Source organism: Myiozetetes cayanensis, unplaced genomic scaffold, assembly GCF_022539395.1.
Source record: "Myiozetetes cayanensis isolate MyiCay16 unplaced genomic scaffold, myiCay2020 scf6-25, whole genome shotgun sequence".
Taxonomy (NCBI): domain Eukaryota; kingdom Metazoa; phylum Chordata; class Aves; order Passeriformes; family Tyrannidae; genus Myiozetetes; species Myiozetetes cayanensis.
Genome location: NW_026087853.1, coordinates 13,559,818 through 13,577,675, shown reverse-complemented (window position 1 = coordinate 13,577,675; position 17,858 = coordinate 13,559,818). Strand labels below are relative to the sequence as shown.

At 43.2% G+C, this 17,858-nt stretch overlaps 1 protein-coding gene across 2 annotated transcripts in view; it reads right to left on the bottom strand.

The window, feature by feature from the left end:
- The window catches only part of PRIMA1 (proline rich membrane anchor 1), a 55,854-nt gene extending 50,607 nt beyond the window's left edge, over positions 1-5,247 (bottom strand). Inside the window, exons 1-2 of one of the 2 annotated variants that reach the window (XM_050335375.1) lie at positions 5,017-5,247; positions 4,548-4,681 (exon numbers count right to left, since the gene is read on the bottom strand). In XM_050335375.1, coding sequence (XP_050191332.1) covers positions 4,548-4,640 — 93 coding nt within the window. In that variant the 5' untranslated portion in view covers positions 4,641-4,681; positions 5,017-5,247. Of the gene's footprint in view, positions 1-4,547; positions 4,790-5,016 lie in introns of those variants that run through there. The other variant, XM_050335374.1, reaches the window with a different exon arrangement.
- Between the last annotated feature and the right edge of the window lie 12,611 nt (positions 5,248-17,858).

The following is a 17,858-nucleotide window of genomic DNA, read 5'->3' as shown; positions in this document are numbered from 1 at the left end:
GAAGGCTCAGTTCTTTAAACACCTTGTTGAAATCTATTACCAGACACAGGGAAAAACAAATTCAGCCCAAGTGCTTTCCAAGTTTCCCCTTCACCATCAGGTAACAGTAAAAGGATGGTTAAAGACCGTGTCAGACAGCTTCCAGGAACTTACACAAACTCTCCGCACGCCCTAATGAATCAAAGTGACTCGGCTGCATAATCCCTCATGACTGGTAATAAATCTGTCTACTAAGCAGGTTTATTTATTTTTAAAGTAAGTGATCCCAGGCAGCAGAATATCCTCCACACTGCCTCAGCTCTTCCAACACTGTTCACACGTGGCATTGGGGTGCTAGGCACGCTCCCAAAAAGAGCCTTGTGTGAAGAGCATCCACTCCGTGCAGTGGCTCTGGCATACCTGGGGTACCTCCTTGTTGAACAGGTGTAACAACATTTACTGTGCTGACAGAAGGAGGAGGGGTAACATCTCTCCACTGGTCCCAACAACTGATTAGGAAGCAACTATTAACTCCTAGCTATAAATACCGTCCCCTAACTAGATCCTTTGTTATTGAATCCTATGAGCTCACTACAGTCTCACATGAGCCAGTGTGATGAGAGAAGATAGACACAGGGAAGAATAACATTGAGCAGACTTGGAGCCAGCTTTGTTTGCAAACCAGAAGCAGCTTTGTGTATGTAAGTCTGAAGACAGTACTGGTATGGCAAAGCTACATTGACTTATTGCTCTAACCTAATATGAACATGAACCAAAAGCTTGTTCTGTTTTTTTTGGTTTTTTTTTAGAGTTATTGACTGCTCTAAATCCCTGGAGGCCCTCCTTCCCTAGGCTGGTAATACAGTGTCCTCAGAAACCAGTGGATAATTTTCTCAATTACTTTGCAGACAATATTAACCCTATACAAGATCAGCCACTCCTTGTTCCTATCTACTTTGAAAACATTACTTTTTTGGGAAAAAAAAAAAATTGTTTTGTCTCTCAATACCTGAGCCTGAACCTTTAGCAAAATTCCCCATGATCATTTTTAAAGAATTGGGAAAGAATTGACATTTAAAAGCAGGGGCTTTATCACCTATTTGTTTCCCTTCTCTTGTCACTGAGTAAAATGTATGGTTGTTAGAAGATACCTATAGGAACACAGATATTACCTTGCCAAGGGTTTCTCTTAGATGGTTAGTTTTCATTAACAAAGATATTGTAAGTTGGCTGAAATCTGGCAGGAAAAGAAAAGACCCAAATAGAGGTTGAGGGCCTCGAAGAGGAGAGAAATAGCCAAGCACTGCTGCAAGAAGATAGAATAGTAACAGTAATATAAAACAGTAGATAACAGTAGCAAAATAGAATTAGGAAAAGAAGAAAGACATTTGGATCCTTTTCAAGGAAAAAAAAAAATCCCCCTGTTGATGTCTATTAGTCTTTTTATGAAAGAAATGAAGGCTATTACTTGTATCTCCTAAAGGTAAGCAGAACAAATCACTAGAAAATATGCTTTAGGGAACAATCTTGCTCTGGCAGAAGATGATAAAATAATACTCCATGTTTCTTTCTTCCTCCCTGCAATTCAAGGCAAGTTGCCTTTACAGCATGTGGCAGGAGAAAAAAGGCATGTTTAAAGAGCCTAATCTTTCTCTGGCCAGGTCTGCTAATTGAATCTGGCCTCAAACTTTACTGCTTGCTTGTTCTGCTGGACACTTCCATGGTCCCAGAATGGCTTTGGAAGCCCTTTGCAGGTTCAGGTGCATCTAGAAACCCAACAGGCAGTCTGTAGCACAGAGGTTGCCCTGGCAAGGGATCACCTCTGGAGATGGACTCCACAGGGCTTGCTCCCCAGCTGTCACCTCTGCACCTTCCAGCCATTCCTCTGGGTGCTGGAGAAGCCATGAACACGTCTTCTTGGCTTGTCCTAACCTTGGTTGTTTGTTTGGCATGAGGCTTTCTTAAAACACACTCAGCACCTGGCCAGTCTAGACATGTGTTGCCTGGACTTCAAGCTCGTGCATTTTCTTTCTCTGCTCTGAAAATATGTAGAGTTGACTTTATGGATTTTTGCATTTGATGTGAACATGTTTTGCAAAAAGGACAAATGTTTTAAAATATTTATGGAAAAGAAAATCTGATCCACAAATGTGCAGGGAAAAACAAACAGAAAGTGGTAACTGGTGGTTTCCTTTTGCAGATTCTGTTGAAGTTTGTGCCTGTGGCATATTTCTCTTTAATCCAAAATTTCCTTTAGAAAGAATGGTCCTAGCGCTGCTTTGCATAAAGTGGAGGAATAAATCTGCATGTGGACAGAGCTCTTTAGTATTTCATAGAGTCCCATGTGATTGCAGCAGTCCACAAGCATGTTCTACAGAGTGGGATGGGAAAAGAGGATTAATTCACTCCCTGGAGGGTAGCCCTTTTGCGACTTTTTTAATCAGGTAAAAGGAGGAAAGCTTTAAAAGAAAAGCGCAGTTCATGGAAAAGGCACAGGGACCTCTAAAAGCCTCCTAATGTGGCAAGAGCTTTGTCTCTTGGAAGCAGTCTACAGAGATGAGATCTCAACACCACTGCATAAATCCCAGGACAGCTCTGTGTAATTCACATCAGAGTTAATCCAGATCCATGTTTATGAAACCAGAAAAAACGTGACCCTGCTATTCATCATGACCCTTACTGCTCTGTTTTTAAAATTATGTCAAAAGCATCAGACAGAATCATCCCAGCCTTCTTGTCACAGCGCTGGCTACCGGGCTAACAAGGAAAAAACTGTGGGTTTTGTTTTGGTTTTGCTTTTAGTAAAATAAATGTTTCTCCTTTGATTACCATCTGACTGATTTTCTTAAGTGTCACAAGGCAGGGCCTAGGGAGGGAATGCAAAGATGTGGGAGGGAAGGCCATGCCACACATAAGTCATTGCACAGACAAATGGGTGAAGAGGGGCTGGGAGAAGAGACGTGAGAAAACATGACGGCTGCTATAGATGGAGCAGGGGCAGGGGAGCGACATGATGCGACATTACAGAATTAGTCAAGGAGAATGTGGCTTGTGAGACTTTGAAGATAAACAGCAAGGATTATGACTCAACACGGGGAAGGGAGTCATGGGAGGGGTTCAAAGATGAATGTGTTTCAGTCACGGGAAGGACGGAAGGCTGGCATGCAGGTGAGCACTCCACACCTGCCCTTCCCATTTGTACCTGCTGATGGGAGCCCTACATTAAGCCCAGTTTTGGGAGAACTGGACAAAAGCTTGAGCAGCTTTATTGCTTGCTCTTCGACAGAACAGCAGGCAACAGCACAAGTACAGTTGATGAATGGGACAACAAAACTTCCAAATTACAGCAAGGAAAGGCTGGGCTCCTTGGCTTTTTCACTTCTCAGAGCCTGTTTCAATTTTTATAAACATAATTATTTTTGAAAGATTGTCTTAGATCATCTGAGTAGTTTGCCAGAAAGATGTTTATGCAAGGTTTTTTTCTATTTGGTTGACTGACTGATTACAGGAGAGAGGTTGCATGAGGCACCTCTTTTCACCCAAGTTGCTTCCCTGAAAAATGCAGTTATAGTTTTAACTTAAGCTCAGCTACCTGAATACTTGCGCAGGACAGCAGGAAGGCAGCACAGGCAGGGATTTTTATGACAGGGGAATTGGTTTAAAGGAGGTTGTTTTTGTTGTATTTCTGTTCATTTTAATCCGTAAGGAGCACAAATCCTCTTTGTCATTCATGGCAAGAGACAAGATGCTAAAACAAACAACATCTCTCTTTAATCTCTTGGGAGTCACTAAGTTTAGATCAGGGAGTAAAAGACGTGAAGTCTCCGCTGTGTTTTCTCCAAGAAAGAAACTGTAATTGGTCAGTTCTTGAACGGCACTTGGCTGGCTCATCAATCACTTCTCTGAAGACATACATGATAAATAAACTTTAAAATATCGAAGTGACGCATTTGAGTTGAGCTTTGCTGCTGTTCTGAGTCTCCAAACCGGACGGGTGCTCTCCCTAACTATATACCAGTTTCTCCCAGTCTCTCTTGATGGTCACCTCACATTACAATCAAGGTCACATAACACCACCGCGTCGGAGTTGGCAAAAGCTGATTCAGCCCTTAACGAAGAGAATCCTCAATTTGCAATCAACACCGAAAACCCACGGCAAGGCATGACCGCCGGGGCTCCGCTCGCTCCACCACTGCCTCTTTCCGTGCATCTTGCCACCTACAGCAAAATGCGCTTTCCAACCCTCCGGCCGCCAGCGCGCCGAAGAAAGTCAACTCCATCCTGGTCGGACCGACAGCTCTCGGACCGAGTTCGGCGCTCCGGGACTGTCCCCGGCCTCCCGTCCCGCACACCCGCTGTCCCGAAGCACCCGGCGAGGGGGGCCCGCGCCCCTGAGAGCAACAGCTCACGGCGATCGAGGGCCGCCGGCGCGACCACCGCCCCGCCACGGCCTCCGCCCGCAGTGGCACCGGGGGTGCCGGAGGGGCTCTGCCCGCGCCCCCGCTCTGCCCCCCCGCCCCCGCTGCCCCCTCGCCCCGAAGCTGCAGAGCGGGCTCGGGCGACCCTACCTGGAGGGACCCCCAGAGCGGGTGGAGGGCACAGTGCAGCAGCAGGGAGGGCCAGCAGCAGCGGAGCAGCCCCAGCAGCTGCCGGAGCAGCATCCCTCCTGGGCGGACGGGCGGAGGCGCGGGCTCCGGGCGACCTGGGGAGGGAGCAGAGCGAGCCGGCGGCAGAGGCGTTGGCTCGCACCCATGCCCGGAGCGCGACTGTCCCAGCTTTAATTCTGGAGGGGAGGGAGGGAAGGCGGGAGGAAGGAGGGGGAGGGAGGCAGGGAGATGGGCGGGTGGGGAGGGGAAAGAGTGGTCGGGAAAACCCAGAGCCCTGCAAGTCCCAGCTCCCTCAGCAGGGAGACGCGCCTCCACCCCCGCCCTGCCCACCTCCCTCCGCGCCCGCCCCGCCCGCTCCCCCTCCACGGGATGCTCCGGCGGTCGCCGCCGGCTGCCTGCCCGTGCCGGGCGCTCCCTGGCCGGCGCTCACCGCTGAGCCCGGGGCTCCCTCACACCCGAGGCGGTGAGCAGGCGGCGGAAAAAGTTTGGAGCCGGGTGCAGGGGAAGAGGGGCAGGGTCGGAGCCGGAGCCTGAGGGAAGAGGCGAGGGGAGCGGCGCGGCCGCGCAGCCCGGGGATTGCATCTCCCCCCTGCCCGCCGGCGCCGCCGCTGCTGCTGCAGTGATTTTTCAAGCCCATCGAGGCTTCCGCGCACGGCTCCCCTCGTCTTTCCCTCCGCGCCCGGGCTCCTCCCGGCGGCGGCTGCCCTGCGCTCAGCCCCGGCGGGGGCGGCCCCCGGGAAGCTTGGGCACCTCCAGCAGCCGGGAAGCGCCGCACCCGCCCCCCGCGCCCTCCCCGCAGCCCAGAGCGGGACCGAGCCAAGGGGGAAGCGCCGGATCCACTGGCACCCCCCGGCCTGGAGGAGCCTCATCCAGAATTGCGGCCAGGTGGTTTTGGGGTTGATGATTGTTGGTGTTCCCCCCTTCGCTCACGAGTGATACAAAGGCTTGTCCTGTGATCGACGGGAACTGAGGCTGGGTCTGGCCCGTGTCTCTTGGATGCAATAGGGAAGACGCTTCATGGTATTTGTGTTTCTGTGTTCTGAGAAAGCACGCGGAAATGTGTAATGGTGCTTGCGGGGAACTGGATAGACCACCCCCTTCCACCCCCCACCCCACCCTCCAATTTTAAGGCACTGCAGCCCGGCTTCCCCACAAGAAGGAAACAGTAGAAAATCAAGGATGAAGGTGGTTTTGCTTTTAGTGAAGCAGTAAATGAGCAAAGCAACTGCTCTGTGAATGGTAGCCATTGCTGGAAGTTGGGTTTTATGGGTATCAGGATGACCATAAACTTCTGTTGTTGGGTTGGTGGCACAGGGATCCTGTTTTCAATGTTTCAAATGCAGTAAGCACACGGATTTGAACAAAATATTGGACACAGGGTTTATATTTCATATCCAGAGATGAATAGGTTTGAGGATACTGAATTTAGTTCTTCTTTGTATTTCTTGCCCCCACTGAGTCAAGTTTAATAATCAGTTTCATAAAAATCTTCTCAGAGAAGCGGGAATGGAAATACATTAACTTCTCAGGTGATAGACAGCTAAAACTTTCTTTTCATACCACTGTTGTCCCACCATCTCTGCTCATTTCAACCCCAACAGGTGTTGCTTTAAATGTCAGGACTATAAGGCCCAGCAGCATCTTACAAATGAGAACAGCATGCTGGAACGTAATGGTGTTACACCTGAGTTGAGGTAGACTCATTGAACCTAGACATTTATTGTAAATCCCTGACTTGTGGTTTTGTAAGGGCAGAATACAGAGAGGTAGAGGGAGACACCGTGACCTTGGGTAGTATAGTCAGTATTTGAACAGCAAATATATTTTGTGTAATAATGCTGAAAAAGATGGCATCCTTCTCTGTAAGCCTACTGTGTAATACACAGGGCTTAATATATTGTGCTCATTCAATTATAGTTTTAGTGAGCTGGAGTCACAAGAGACAGCAAAGCTTTTCAGGCTTTCTGGTGATTTCCTGAAGGTATTTCAGCACTTGGTCACAGTACAGAACATAATAAATTGCACCATCTGTATACATAGTTCTTGGTTCTTGACAGAATGAGAGATAAGGCTTTAGGCATTGTACGCCAAAAAAATACAACACGGATTTATTTTCTTCCAGTATTTACAATGCCTTAATGTCTGAAGAACTGTGGATTTGCCTGCCATTAGCAAATGTCCAAGTAGCTATTTGTCCGTCTCAAAGCACTGTTTCTGTGGTTCAAAGACAACCCAGGGAACTGAGTAGACAGAGCCAAACTCAACCCAGTCGCATGGAAGCAAGTGCAATCAGGGATATTGTTCTGACACAAAAAAGAGCAGAGTTTGGCCCAGGTAATCAGCATCCTTTCTGTTTCACTCTGGTAATTGACAGTTCCCTTGGGAAAATGATTGGTCTGCAGATATATTAAATCCATCCTTTAGATCCAGTCATGTGGTCCACACACAGGCATATTACCCATTAGTCTGAATGGCTAAAGAAAGGGCTGAATATGTGCCCTGTTCTTGTCCACATGACACCAGTGCTTTTAATTAATTACATTGGCTTCTCCTCTGTAGTTTCTATGGAGAGAAAATAGAGCCCAGGAATTTTTCCCACTTATAAGGAAGATAAATGATGTAATGCTTGCAAGACTGTAGGCCCTGAATCAATGACAGGCTTGAAATATATTTTGCTTAATAATGCATTAAGTATTATGTAGCACCAGGACTGGTGTGCGGAAGAACAGGATGATTTGTCTGTAGCAGTCACACTACTGAAGTGTTGAGCAGGATAATGGCTAGGGCTACCATCCCTGAAGCAGAACCAGGATTTCCTGGGCTGTAGTACCACTACCAGCCACAACTTCCCTGCCACCTTGGGCATATTTTCGAAATTACCTACACCAGGTTCCCTGCCTGTCAAAAACAGCATGACTAGATCTAGCTATCCGAAATTTGTATCGTGTTTGGTGAGAAAAGCAGTAACAGGGTGCTGTTCTCCAAAATGTGTTTAGCACATAACAGAAATCATGACCAATGTCAGTTCCTTTGCTGGTGTGATCAACAAAGGTCCATGCTCCAGCTTAGTGCTCTGGAGATGAAAAGTGAGCTATAAGTAAGTGTAACAGCTCAAAATAATAACTTCATCTATTTTAAAAAGGGGTTTTTAAAGACTACACAGATAGCATCATTCAAGCAGTTTTTTGGAAGCTTTAAGTCAAATATTAACACTCAGTAGAATGAAGACTATTACTCTTTCCCATTCATCTTTGATTTGAATACCAAAGGAGTATTTATATTGTTTACTTTGTGGGTTTTTTTCAAAACGATTGCTGATAATTGAAAAAGTTGTTATTAACACTCCAGTGCAGCAGCTACTCAGGAAGCATTAGTAAGGACTGCAGCACTGATTACCTGTACAAACAAATATTACTGTACTCCTTTAACTTAAGTAGCCATAATGGTTATAATAGAGGCTATTTATTTTTTTGATATTGATGGAATTTACAACGTGAATTCAAGTGTTCAGAGGGCACAGGAATAGGTTCCCTTCAAGGCTGACTTGTCAAAACTTCATTAAAATCAACAGATATTCCCCAGTCTGACTTTAGGCAAGCTTTGTCCCTATGTCTTCTGAAACATCAGAGTGGGGTTTTAGCTGGAGCCAGTAGCACAGGAAGTGAAGGCAACCTCTTCTCAGGCTCTGTGGTCACTGAGGCCTAGAAAGAATCCACTTAAGCTTTTTTTGCTAATGACATTTCTGGATGTGAGTCAATGAACTGAAGAAGAGTGTCGGACCTGGTGAAATGCTAGCCAAAACATAAACAGAAAATATTTCAGCACTGAATTTTCAAAGCCTTCTGCAGCCTGAAAGCATGGTCTGTCTCAGATTAATTTTTGGGTTTCAGTCTAGAAAACCATCAGTAAGCAGGTGGATGTACAGCATCACTTTGGCTTGCACTGAAAATATTTTTGTTGCTATTTTTAAAGGATATTTTTATTGCTCCATATATCTAAAACAGTGCTTTCAACATGTGGAAGGCAAATTTATTGGTTTTGGATTGAAAGTCTCTGCTAGGAATCCACACCTTACTGAGAAGTTTTTGGAAGATCAGAAATCAATAAAGGTCACAGTGTCCAAAACAGTGGAGGAATTTGCATTTCTCCAAACACCATCATCAGTTCCCATGGAGGGGAGAGGATTCTTCTTGATGATCCCAATTATTTGATAAAACTGAGGACCATGCAAGGAATAGATTTGATTTTTGAAAGATTTGATCATTTAAGATCATTCCCAACTTTGAGCATATTTAGAATATATTGTTATAACAACTGGTTCTTTGATTTTCATTATATTCAAGCATTGGAAATGAGTTTTAAGTTTCATTAGTGTCCGAATTTCAGTAAGTGCTCTTCAAGTTTTCTCTCACATAAATATGGGCTATTGCACTGCATCTGGAAAACAAAAGCAGGGTATCTCCTTTTCCTTGCTATGGATCAGGAATACCATAATGAAAATCGATGGCTCCATGTCAGTTTAGGTGAGGAGTAAATAGGACCAATGTTGGAGAACTGCATCATGTAATCTTTAGCTTGTACTCCATCACCTGAAATTACAGGACATGGCAGATTTGTATTCACGGCCAAAAAAGCTGTGGCTATACATCATGTAAGCCTGTTCTTGTCTTTTCAGTTTTCTAGCTCTAAGATGCTGCATTCGGTGATAAACAGGCCTCCTGCTTACTCACTTTCAGTAGTTTCTCACATTTCGTTCTCCTGAGCAAATGGATTTGCTCAGCGGTATCCCTCCTCTTTGTTTATAAATATAAAGATAAAATGTGTGGGATTAGTTATTAAGGTGTCCAGAAAAGTCCTAGATGTGAGGAAGAGCTTGTATGAACCAAGTATGTCTGGTTTTTTCAGCTTTATCAATTGTTAACACATTACTTCTTACATATATTACATTCTTAGTCCCCTATGGCTATTATAATGAAGGTCCTACATTCTGAGTGAACTACAGGTTGCAGGAATCACTTAGGTGCTATATCACTTTTCATTCATTATATACTGCTGCTGAGGTCTCATCTGTCTTTACAGAAGATTAAATACTAGTTATTTCAATGTGTAAAAGACAGTATGAAAACACTGCTTTCACATTTACTCTTGGACTCTGTTTTGCTCCCTTGCAGATGCAATGTAAAAGGAAGGGCTGGTTACACATTTCCAAAAGGAATTCCTCATTTGCTTTATAAGGGAAATCCAGTACAAATATCCAATAGCTGTGGTCTGTAGCTGATCCACTGGAAAATGACTGATCAGGTGATAAAAGTTCAGCAAACGCTAGTAAGCCCTGAAAAGATGCCTTGTTTTTTATTCCATACTACTATTGAGGATGTGTTTCTGTACTATCCTTGAGATTCTTGTGGATGAAGAACGTTATAAGACCAGAACCATGATTGCCAAGACTATTATGGAAACAGACAGCAAGGACAGGGCTGAATAAATGTACAAGCGTCTAAGTAGTTCCAGATGAAAGCCAAGAATGGATGGAGAATCACTGCTTCTAAAACAAGACTGTCAGTATAGCTGCCACTTGGTTTTTTTGGGTTTTGTTTGTTTGTTTTTGTTTTTGTTGTTTTGTGTTTTTGTTGTTTTTGTTGGGTTTTTGTTTGTTTGTCTTTTAAAGTCCCTCTTCAAGGAGAAACCTGCATATATTTTGGTCTGACTGATATAATTTTGCTTGTCAGTTTAGTGAATCCCAAGCATAAAAATATTCCCCAAAACTACAAGTCCAGCAGTTTCTGTACCTAGTAAAAGCATGATTGAATTGGGTAGTAAAACTACTGTGTGCAGGTCTATATATTTGACAGTGTTTCATTTAAAAATGCTTGAAAGATGGTCCATTTCACAGAACATTGCTTTCTCTTTCTTTCCTCTCTCTCTTACTTCTTAACTCTGTTTTTAATTGACATGATTGCCAATCTGAAAAATTAGTAACCAGATTTTAGAAAGCTGTGGGTCTGCAGATCTCAGGTATGGGTTGTCCAACCTCTCTTTGTGGCTGCGAGCACACAGACCATCTGGGTTCATATCTGGGTTCCAAACTGTGGGGATGGTAAGAAGAAATCATGAAAGTGTTATTAATTGTTATAGAAAATACTGGTAGAAACATACCCCAAGTAATTTTTGTTTTTCTTCACCCATAAGTTCTACAACAGTGGATTTTGGTAAAAAGCTGTTCTACTGTTTCTTTACCAAGTTATTTGACAAATGTGGCATCCACTGTGGTGAGGTGGATGAGATAATCTATGCCACTGACAAATATGTGACATTTGTTAATGGTAGGAAAAGACATACAAGGTTGTGCCAATGTTCAACACAGAATTTTTGGTGAATATTTTATATCAGCCGAGGTTAAGAGTTAAGAGCCAGACTCTAAGCAGGTTGGATTGTAATGGGCCTATCTGTCTCATAACAAGAGCTATTGATTGGTTATAAATCACAGCTGATGGGGGACTATCACAAAGGTACCAGTGGCAGCAGAGCTTGCCACTGAGATCTGCTGTGGTCGTGTAGCACTGGCGTTAATGGGGAGAGTTTCTTTCCAGCATCTGGATGCTTAGAACCAAACACTGCTCTGGGACAAACACTGACAGCTCTCACTGGCATTACTGGTAGCAGTTCCCAACAAGTCTTTTTGGTCTATAATACAGGCTTTTGTCTTATATATTGATTCAAATCTGTCCAGCACATTTGTACTCTCCTGACAACATACTGTGTCTCTGTTTGCAGCTGGGAAGGAACATCCAGCAGTTTGTCAGTGCTTTCTAGACTTTTACAGGGTGTTAAATCAATCTCTCTAAGTCTTTTGCGTCATCTTTGTCTGAAGTCACCCTGAGGACACCAATCCAATTGGCCACTGCTGTCATGTGTTACATCCTGTGCGGTCTGTAATGTCTGAAGAAAGAGAAGATGATGCCTAAATTGCTTTTTGAAATGCAGAAGATGCACTGCAATCTGCCTGCTGATCATAGGTGGTAGGTTATCTTAATGTTTGGTAAGATACTGCTAAAATCTTGTTATATTAGGCCAGTAGATAGGAGAGTGGTTCTTCGTGGCTTAGACTGGCTGTCAAAGAGCCACACACACACTGTCTGCCTGACAGACCATGTCTCCTTCCTTGTACAGAAGACAGCCTCTTTTCAGAGCCTACTTCAGAATACAGGTCTTTCAGAAACAAAAACTGCACTAATCCTTGCTTGGCCATTGAAGAACAGACGAATGCTGTTACCAAAGTTAAAATATCTGTATTATAAATTTTTTTAAACATTGAGGTACTATGGATTCCTATTGTCCCCTCTATGTTTTTTCTAGGGTCAGAAGGCATTTTTCTGGCAGCAAGGCCCACTGCAGAAATAGGCCTTGAGGCATACACAGTGCAAAGAATTTTCTCAGCTAGACATAAAAGAAAGGCAATGTTTAGGCAACAATTCTAAGAAAAAAGGTGTAAGTTCTGAAATTATCTCGTTTTAATAAAATCTCAGTCATTATCTTTATGTTTCCAAGATTCCGTCTTTTTGGCAACATTCAAACCCTTGATATGTTCTTTTTCCTTCTTCATCTTAACAAATACATGTTCTACCAAATACTAGGTAAAAGAAGAAAGTTCTCTACAGGGCATTGCAGTCCATAGTTCCTCCAGCTGAAGCACTTACACCTTGGAGTACTCTTTATCTTGCAGTTTGCTTTGTCTCATGAAACTGAGAGAGATCTCAGGAGGTTCCAGGAAGACAGTGGTTAATGTTTCCATCTTCGTGTCCTGTAACATCAGTGCCCACACTCTGTTCCACACAGATTGAGGTGTGCTGTCTCTTGCTTTAAAATGCCACCATCCTGCTCAGCCTACATGAAAAGGGATGAAGGAACGTGGTGCAAAATTCCCATGCTGTCTTTGTTGTGATGAGTGATGAGCCACATCATGTTTTTGCTGGCACTAAGAATTCTTGGCTAGAGAGTAAATTTATGGGGTATTTTTGTATATGCAACATATATGCTTGCTGCTTACCTGTGGTATAATCTGAGAGAAGAAAGAAGCTAGATATATTTTTAAGTACTATATCACTGGATATTTTAAAGGATATTAGAAATTCATCTGCAAGGATCAATAGAGGCTAAATCAGTTTGAGAACTAGAGGATGGGTCAGATCCATCTTTGTCAGTCCTTTCTGTTCCCTAGACCACTAAGTATTAGCCTGTGCCATATTTTCACAATGGTTTTCATTTCAAAGTGGACTAGGTTTTGAATGATGCTGCTTTCACTTTTTCCATATTTCTTTGCTTGCTAGTTCTGCTTGTCTATGCAGGACATGGAGGAAGAGCTTGTCTTTTTTTTTTTTCTTTTTTTCTTTTTCTTTTTTTTTCTTTTTAATTTGGCAATTTGTTTTTTCTCATTTTGATGTCTTGGAAACCCCTGGGAGCCGCTTTGAGGAACCTTCCCATCAATTTATCTGACGCAGTGGTGGAAGATAACTGGTGTACAAGGTGTTATGAAGAGATAAATGGAGGCAGCAGTAGCTGATCTTTGCTAATGGCGACACATTTCAGTTTCTCCTGGCACAGTGTCCACCTAAGCACACAGCCACATGCAGCCTTAGCAGTGTTGGCTGGCGTCACTCCCCGAGGAATAACATGCTGTTGTGTGGTGCGTCTCACAATCCTGACTGCCTCTTGCACTATTTTGGCTGCTCCCTGTCTTGTTTAACTAAGTGTTAAGCTATGTCTTAAGATGCTTCCTCTGTCCTTTAGCTTATCCCTTGCTTCAAATCCCAAATGCAGGGCCCACCATTGGTTGCTAATTTGAGAGGAAACTCACCTAAAGCCCCCCTGCAAGACTGACATTATTTTGCATTCATCTCAGGGCCACCTAAGCATTTTGAGATCCTCTGATGAAAGTCATTACATAAATGCAAAGCATTGTATTCTTCGATGTTTAAATCATGACAGCTTTTGAATACATATTTTTTCGTGAGTCAGTCATGAATAATTACAATTTGCATATAATATTTTCCTGTATTCAGCATACCCTCCTTCTCATTTAATCCTTCTGACTCGTGCTGCTGTAATAACTCTAAACCTGAATTACAGAAGCAAGTGTGGACTATCTTGCTGTTAACTTGGTGATGACTAATCTTTCTACACCTGTAGGCAGGAATAATGGACAATTGTCTGTAACGAGCAAGGAGAAAACCCATAAACAAAGGAAACGTTTATCTGTTTATGAACTGTTGAATGCATTTTACTTTCTTTGTATCCAAAGCTATAGTAACTGTCTAATGTGAATATTATTTCCTTTTCCTTATTGCTGCAATGCCAAGGGATGAGCAAATATTGGGCCTTCACTTATTATAGCCCTGGTCAAATGCTAAGGAATAGGCAGCGATGCCCCAGTGCACTTGCAGTCTTAAGGAACAGAACATTGAGAAGGTATATATTTTACCCTATTTTATATGGTATTAAATTATATAAATTATATGGTATTAAAGGAAAGTGATAAGCAATTATCTGTCTTTGAAGTATCTTTGCTTGCAAAGGGCAGCTTATTTTTTCTTGGAAACACCATGCTATTTATCTAATCAGCTCCTTAGCTGCCATTTCCTGGTTTCCCCTAAAAAAATTGGCCAGGTGACAGCAGCAGTCCTGCTGAGTCCCAGCTGTGGGAGAGGAACTGAAATGCCTGCAGCAGCCTGTGTGTACCCATGCCTGTAGAGTACTGTCCAGTGAACTGGAAATCCACAGTCCAGCTCCACACACTTGTCCTAGACGTATAGGAATGTAATTCTGCCATTGTATACTGGATATTGTAGGCAGGAGCAATTCTTTATTGCTTTCAGGAAGGGACATTACCCGAGTTAGGACCTCCATGGGCCTGCCATGCTGCTTTCCATAAAAAAAAAATCCACTGTCCTTTTGAATGTCTTTGCAATGTGTTCTCCCACTGGGAGAGGAAATAGGGTCCTGAAGATGGTATATCCTATGGCTCCTTTCATTATGGGGGATTTTAGCAGGGATGACTTCTTGCTCAGGGGAACAAATGTTTACTCTTCAGTTAAAAAATTGCCTCATAATAAAGCTGTTTTACCAGATGTTGGTTTGCCCCATCCCTCTCCTGCACTTGAATATATTCTCATAATGCTCATTTTTGCTCTAATAATCCAGTATCAACTATGCTAATAGTTCCACACAGAACTATTTAGAACAGCTAAGAGCTGCTTTGGGTACCAGAGCAAATGGGATGGTTCTCTTTCCCCTTTTCATTGATTTTTCCTTCTATAGGTTAACCCGGTGCTGATCTCCCCTTCTCCCTGGCCCTGGGCAGAGGCAGTCCTGGGGTGCAACTCCAGAGTCCCAGGACATTCTCTCCTGGCCACCTTGGTGGGGTTTGGCATCACTGTTCAGAGTGTGCATTAGTCCTTTTCTCTCCAATTTGATGGTGCTGGAGCATGATTAGCTCTCAGCTAGTACAGGTCTTGCCCCTCTCATCTTTTAAAATGTAACTGAGTAATCAGGCTTCTTTCCAAGCATCGCATATGAGCAGTTATTGGATCCCATTTTGGTATTTGAATCTGGAAGCTGAGCTCTCCACTGCTAGTTGGGAAAATAAGACACCACTCAGATGCAGAAAGAGAATAATTGCAGCAGAATGAATTTGCTGGAATGTGAGCCGGCAAACTCAGTGGTTGCATTTTCACACACAGGTTTCAGTGGGGTCTGCAGTCTGCAGTGAGCCACCTGTGCACAGAGGCCTCCAGGCACCTTTGGCTCTGATAACATTCTCTCACAATTCAAACTCATTTCTGTAACTAGCTCAAGTGCAAGAAAACACTGATTCTCTCTCCGTACAACCAGTTTTAGTAAGAACCAGATCAAGTTTCAGCTTTGGCTTTGGATTCAAGTAGAGAGTTCTGGTGTGCCCTGTCAGATCCTACTGGCACCTACAGGGTGGGAAACTCCATCATCAATGGGCACTCTGCATATTTTCATTTTGGAAAGGGGGAAGGTTTGTGTCCAAAAGCTTTCTGCAGTGCCAACCATCTGTTTTCAGGAACATTTCCCTTTGTGCTATTTTCAGTCTGAACTGGGGGTAAGGTGTTGCCTTTTTCAGTTATCCCTTCATTCTTCCTTTTCATTTGTTTAAATTGCTCATCCATCTTGTTCATCAATGTGTTGCTTTGGTTACCACAAAGATAATAAATTCCTGTGATCCTAAATACTTTGGTGCATTACTTCTCTAACATAAATATGTTTATTAACTTTTCTTCAGAATGACTTCCATGAGGAAGATGGCATATGTGCACATTGGAAGGAAGATAAGAGTCTGAAGTAATTGGATTAGCTGTAATAGAAGAATGGGTGAGCTGCAGGGATGGAATTCACCCAAGACTAATTTGGAGTACAGAATATGATAGTGCTGCAAATCTGATAGCAAATGATGCTTGCTTATATTGCAATTTAGGAGGCTGTGTAAGTGTATATCTAACACTGCATCTGTGCATTATCTATAGGATGTAGGGTGCATGACCTACAGATACTGGCACACAGTATTCTTTGATGCAGAGGGGCCCTGATGAATACACTTATTCAGGCTAAGAAAACTAAAGGAATTTTACCACATTTCATAGTCCAGTAGAAAGAGCTTCAATAGCTATGTATACTTCTTTCCCTCTCCTCCTTTCCTTTAGCTCTCAAATCTGAAACAACTCCTGCTCCCTCCATTGGCATCAGCTGGAGGCACTGCTTGTAGGGAATCCTGCGTGTTTAGTTATGGGGGAGGTTCCTCAGAGCTAGCTCTAAAAGAACAGCATTGACCTTTAATCCAGGAAAGATAATTTAGAAACAATTTTTATAGAAGACTTCAATAATGTGATTCTCCCAGAGCACTGGCTGCAGAAAGACAGAGCCAGGATAACGCACACACTGAGTATAAACACCTGTAACTCCTACACATCGACTGGAAAAGGGGAAGTTTCTCTGTTCTATTAACCCACGAGATCCGATGTGCCTCGTGTTAAAATTTGAAGACTCTGCTACATTCTCCATGTCCCTATTCCTGCTCTCCAATTACTCCTTTCTCCTCCTGTTGACAAAAAATTCAGCTTTCCTACTGATCTACTTCCTGGAGCAGAGCTGATTATTCCCCACAGTGGTCTCCAGAACCTTGCGTGTGGCCTATGGAGACCTGAAGCTTCAGGTTCATCCCTGCTGAAGGTGCCCCAAGAGTCAGTCCTCTGGAGCCTCCTGACAGCTGAACTCAGCCAACATTGCCATAATGTCTGCCCAGGGCTGTGTTGCCAGTGATGGAGCTTTCTTTCCAAACCCTCTTTACCCTGTTTCACTTTCATTCGATTTATAGTTGTCTCTGATAGTTGAGATTAATGTGGATTTTGTTTTACAAGCCAGCATGGAGTTAATTTGCAGAGTATTTATTGCTCCAGCCACACAGAGGACATAAATCACCTTTGAAAGAAAATGCCCTGTTGCATGCAATGGGCTCAGTAAGTTTGTCTAAACTTGTAAAAAGTTGCCATTTAATCTCTGCCTGGGGTTAAGTCCTGTGAAACCAAGATTGAGCAGTAAAACAGTAGTAAGCTTCCATCTTTCAGGAGTACTCAGGCCTGACTTCTTTCCACAGGCTCTTAAGCTTTTATTCAGTGCTCACTAGAGATAAAGATAACATGCCCATAGTCCTCGCTTGAATGGAATAAATTAATTTATTTAAATATTTACTTACATAGCTATATATATTGATGTTATTTTAATGTAATACAATGTAATATAATGTATTTTTAATGTAATATAGCAATGTGGTTTTCCAAAAAAACCTCCTTACCTGCAAATGGCTTTCCACATTAAAGGATCAAGATCTCCAAAGACAGTTAAAGATTTTGAGCAGCATTGTTGAGTGCCTAGCCTAAGACAACAACATCAACTTCATTGAGACTTTTGGGATATAACTCAAGCCAGTGATAAGTCCATTCACCAAAACATTTTTCTGGATATCAGTCATGCTTTCTCTATTAAAACAGGTCTGACCTCTTGCATTTTCAGGTAATGTTCCACCCAGGCACGTATGAAACTATCAATATTTCTACTTCAACATTACGTGTGAGATAGCTAGATATACAATGACCTCTCAATCTGGCTAGGATGGGCCATTTTGAGATTGATTTATAGTAAAAACTTGATTTTATTCTGTACTATCAACCATTCTGTTCATTGTGTTGTGGTCAGTTT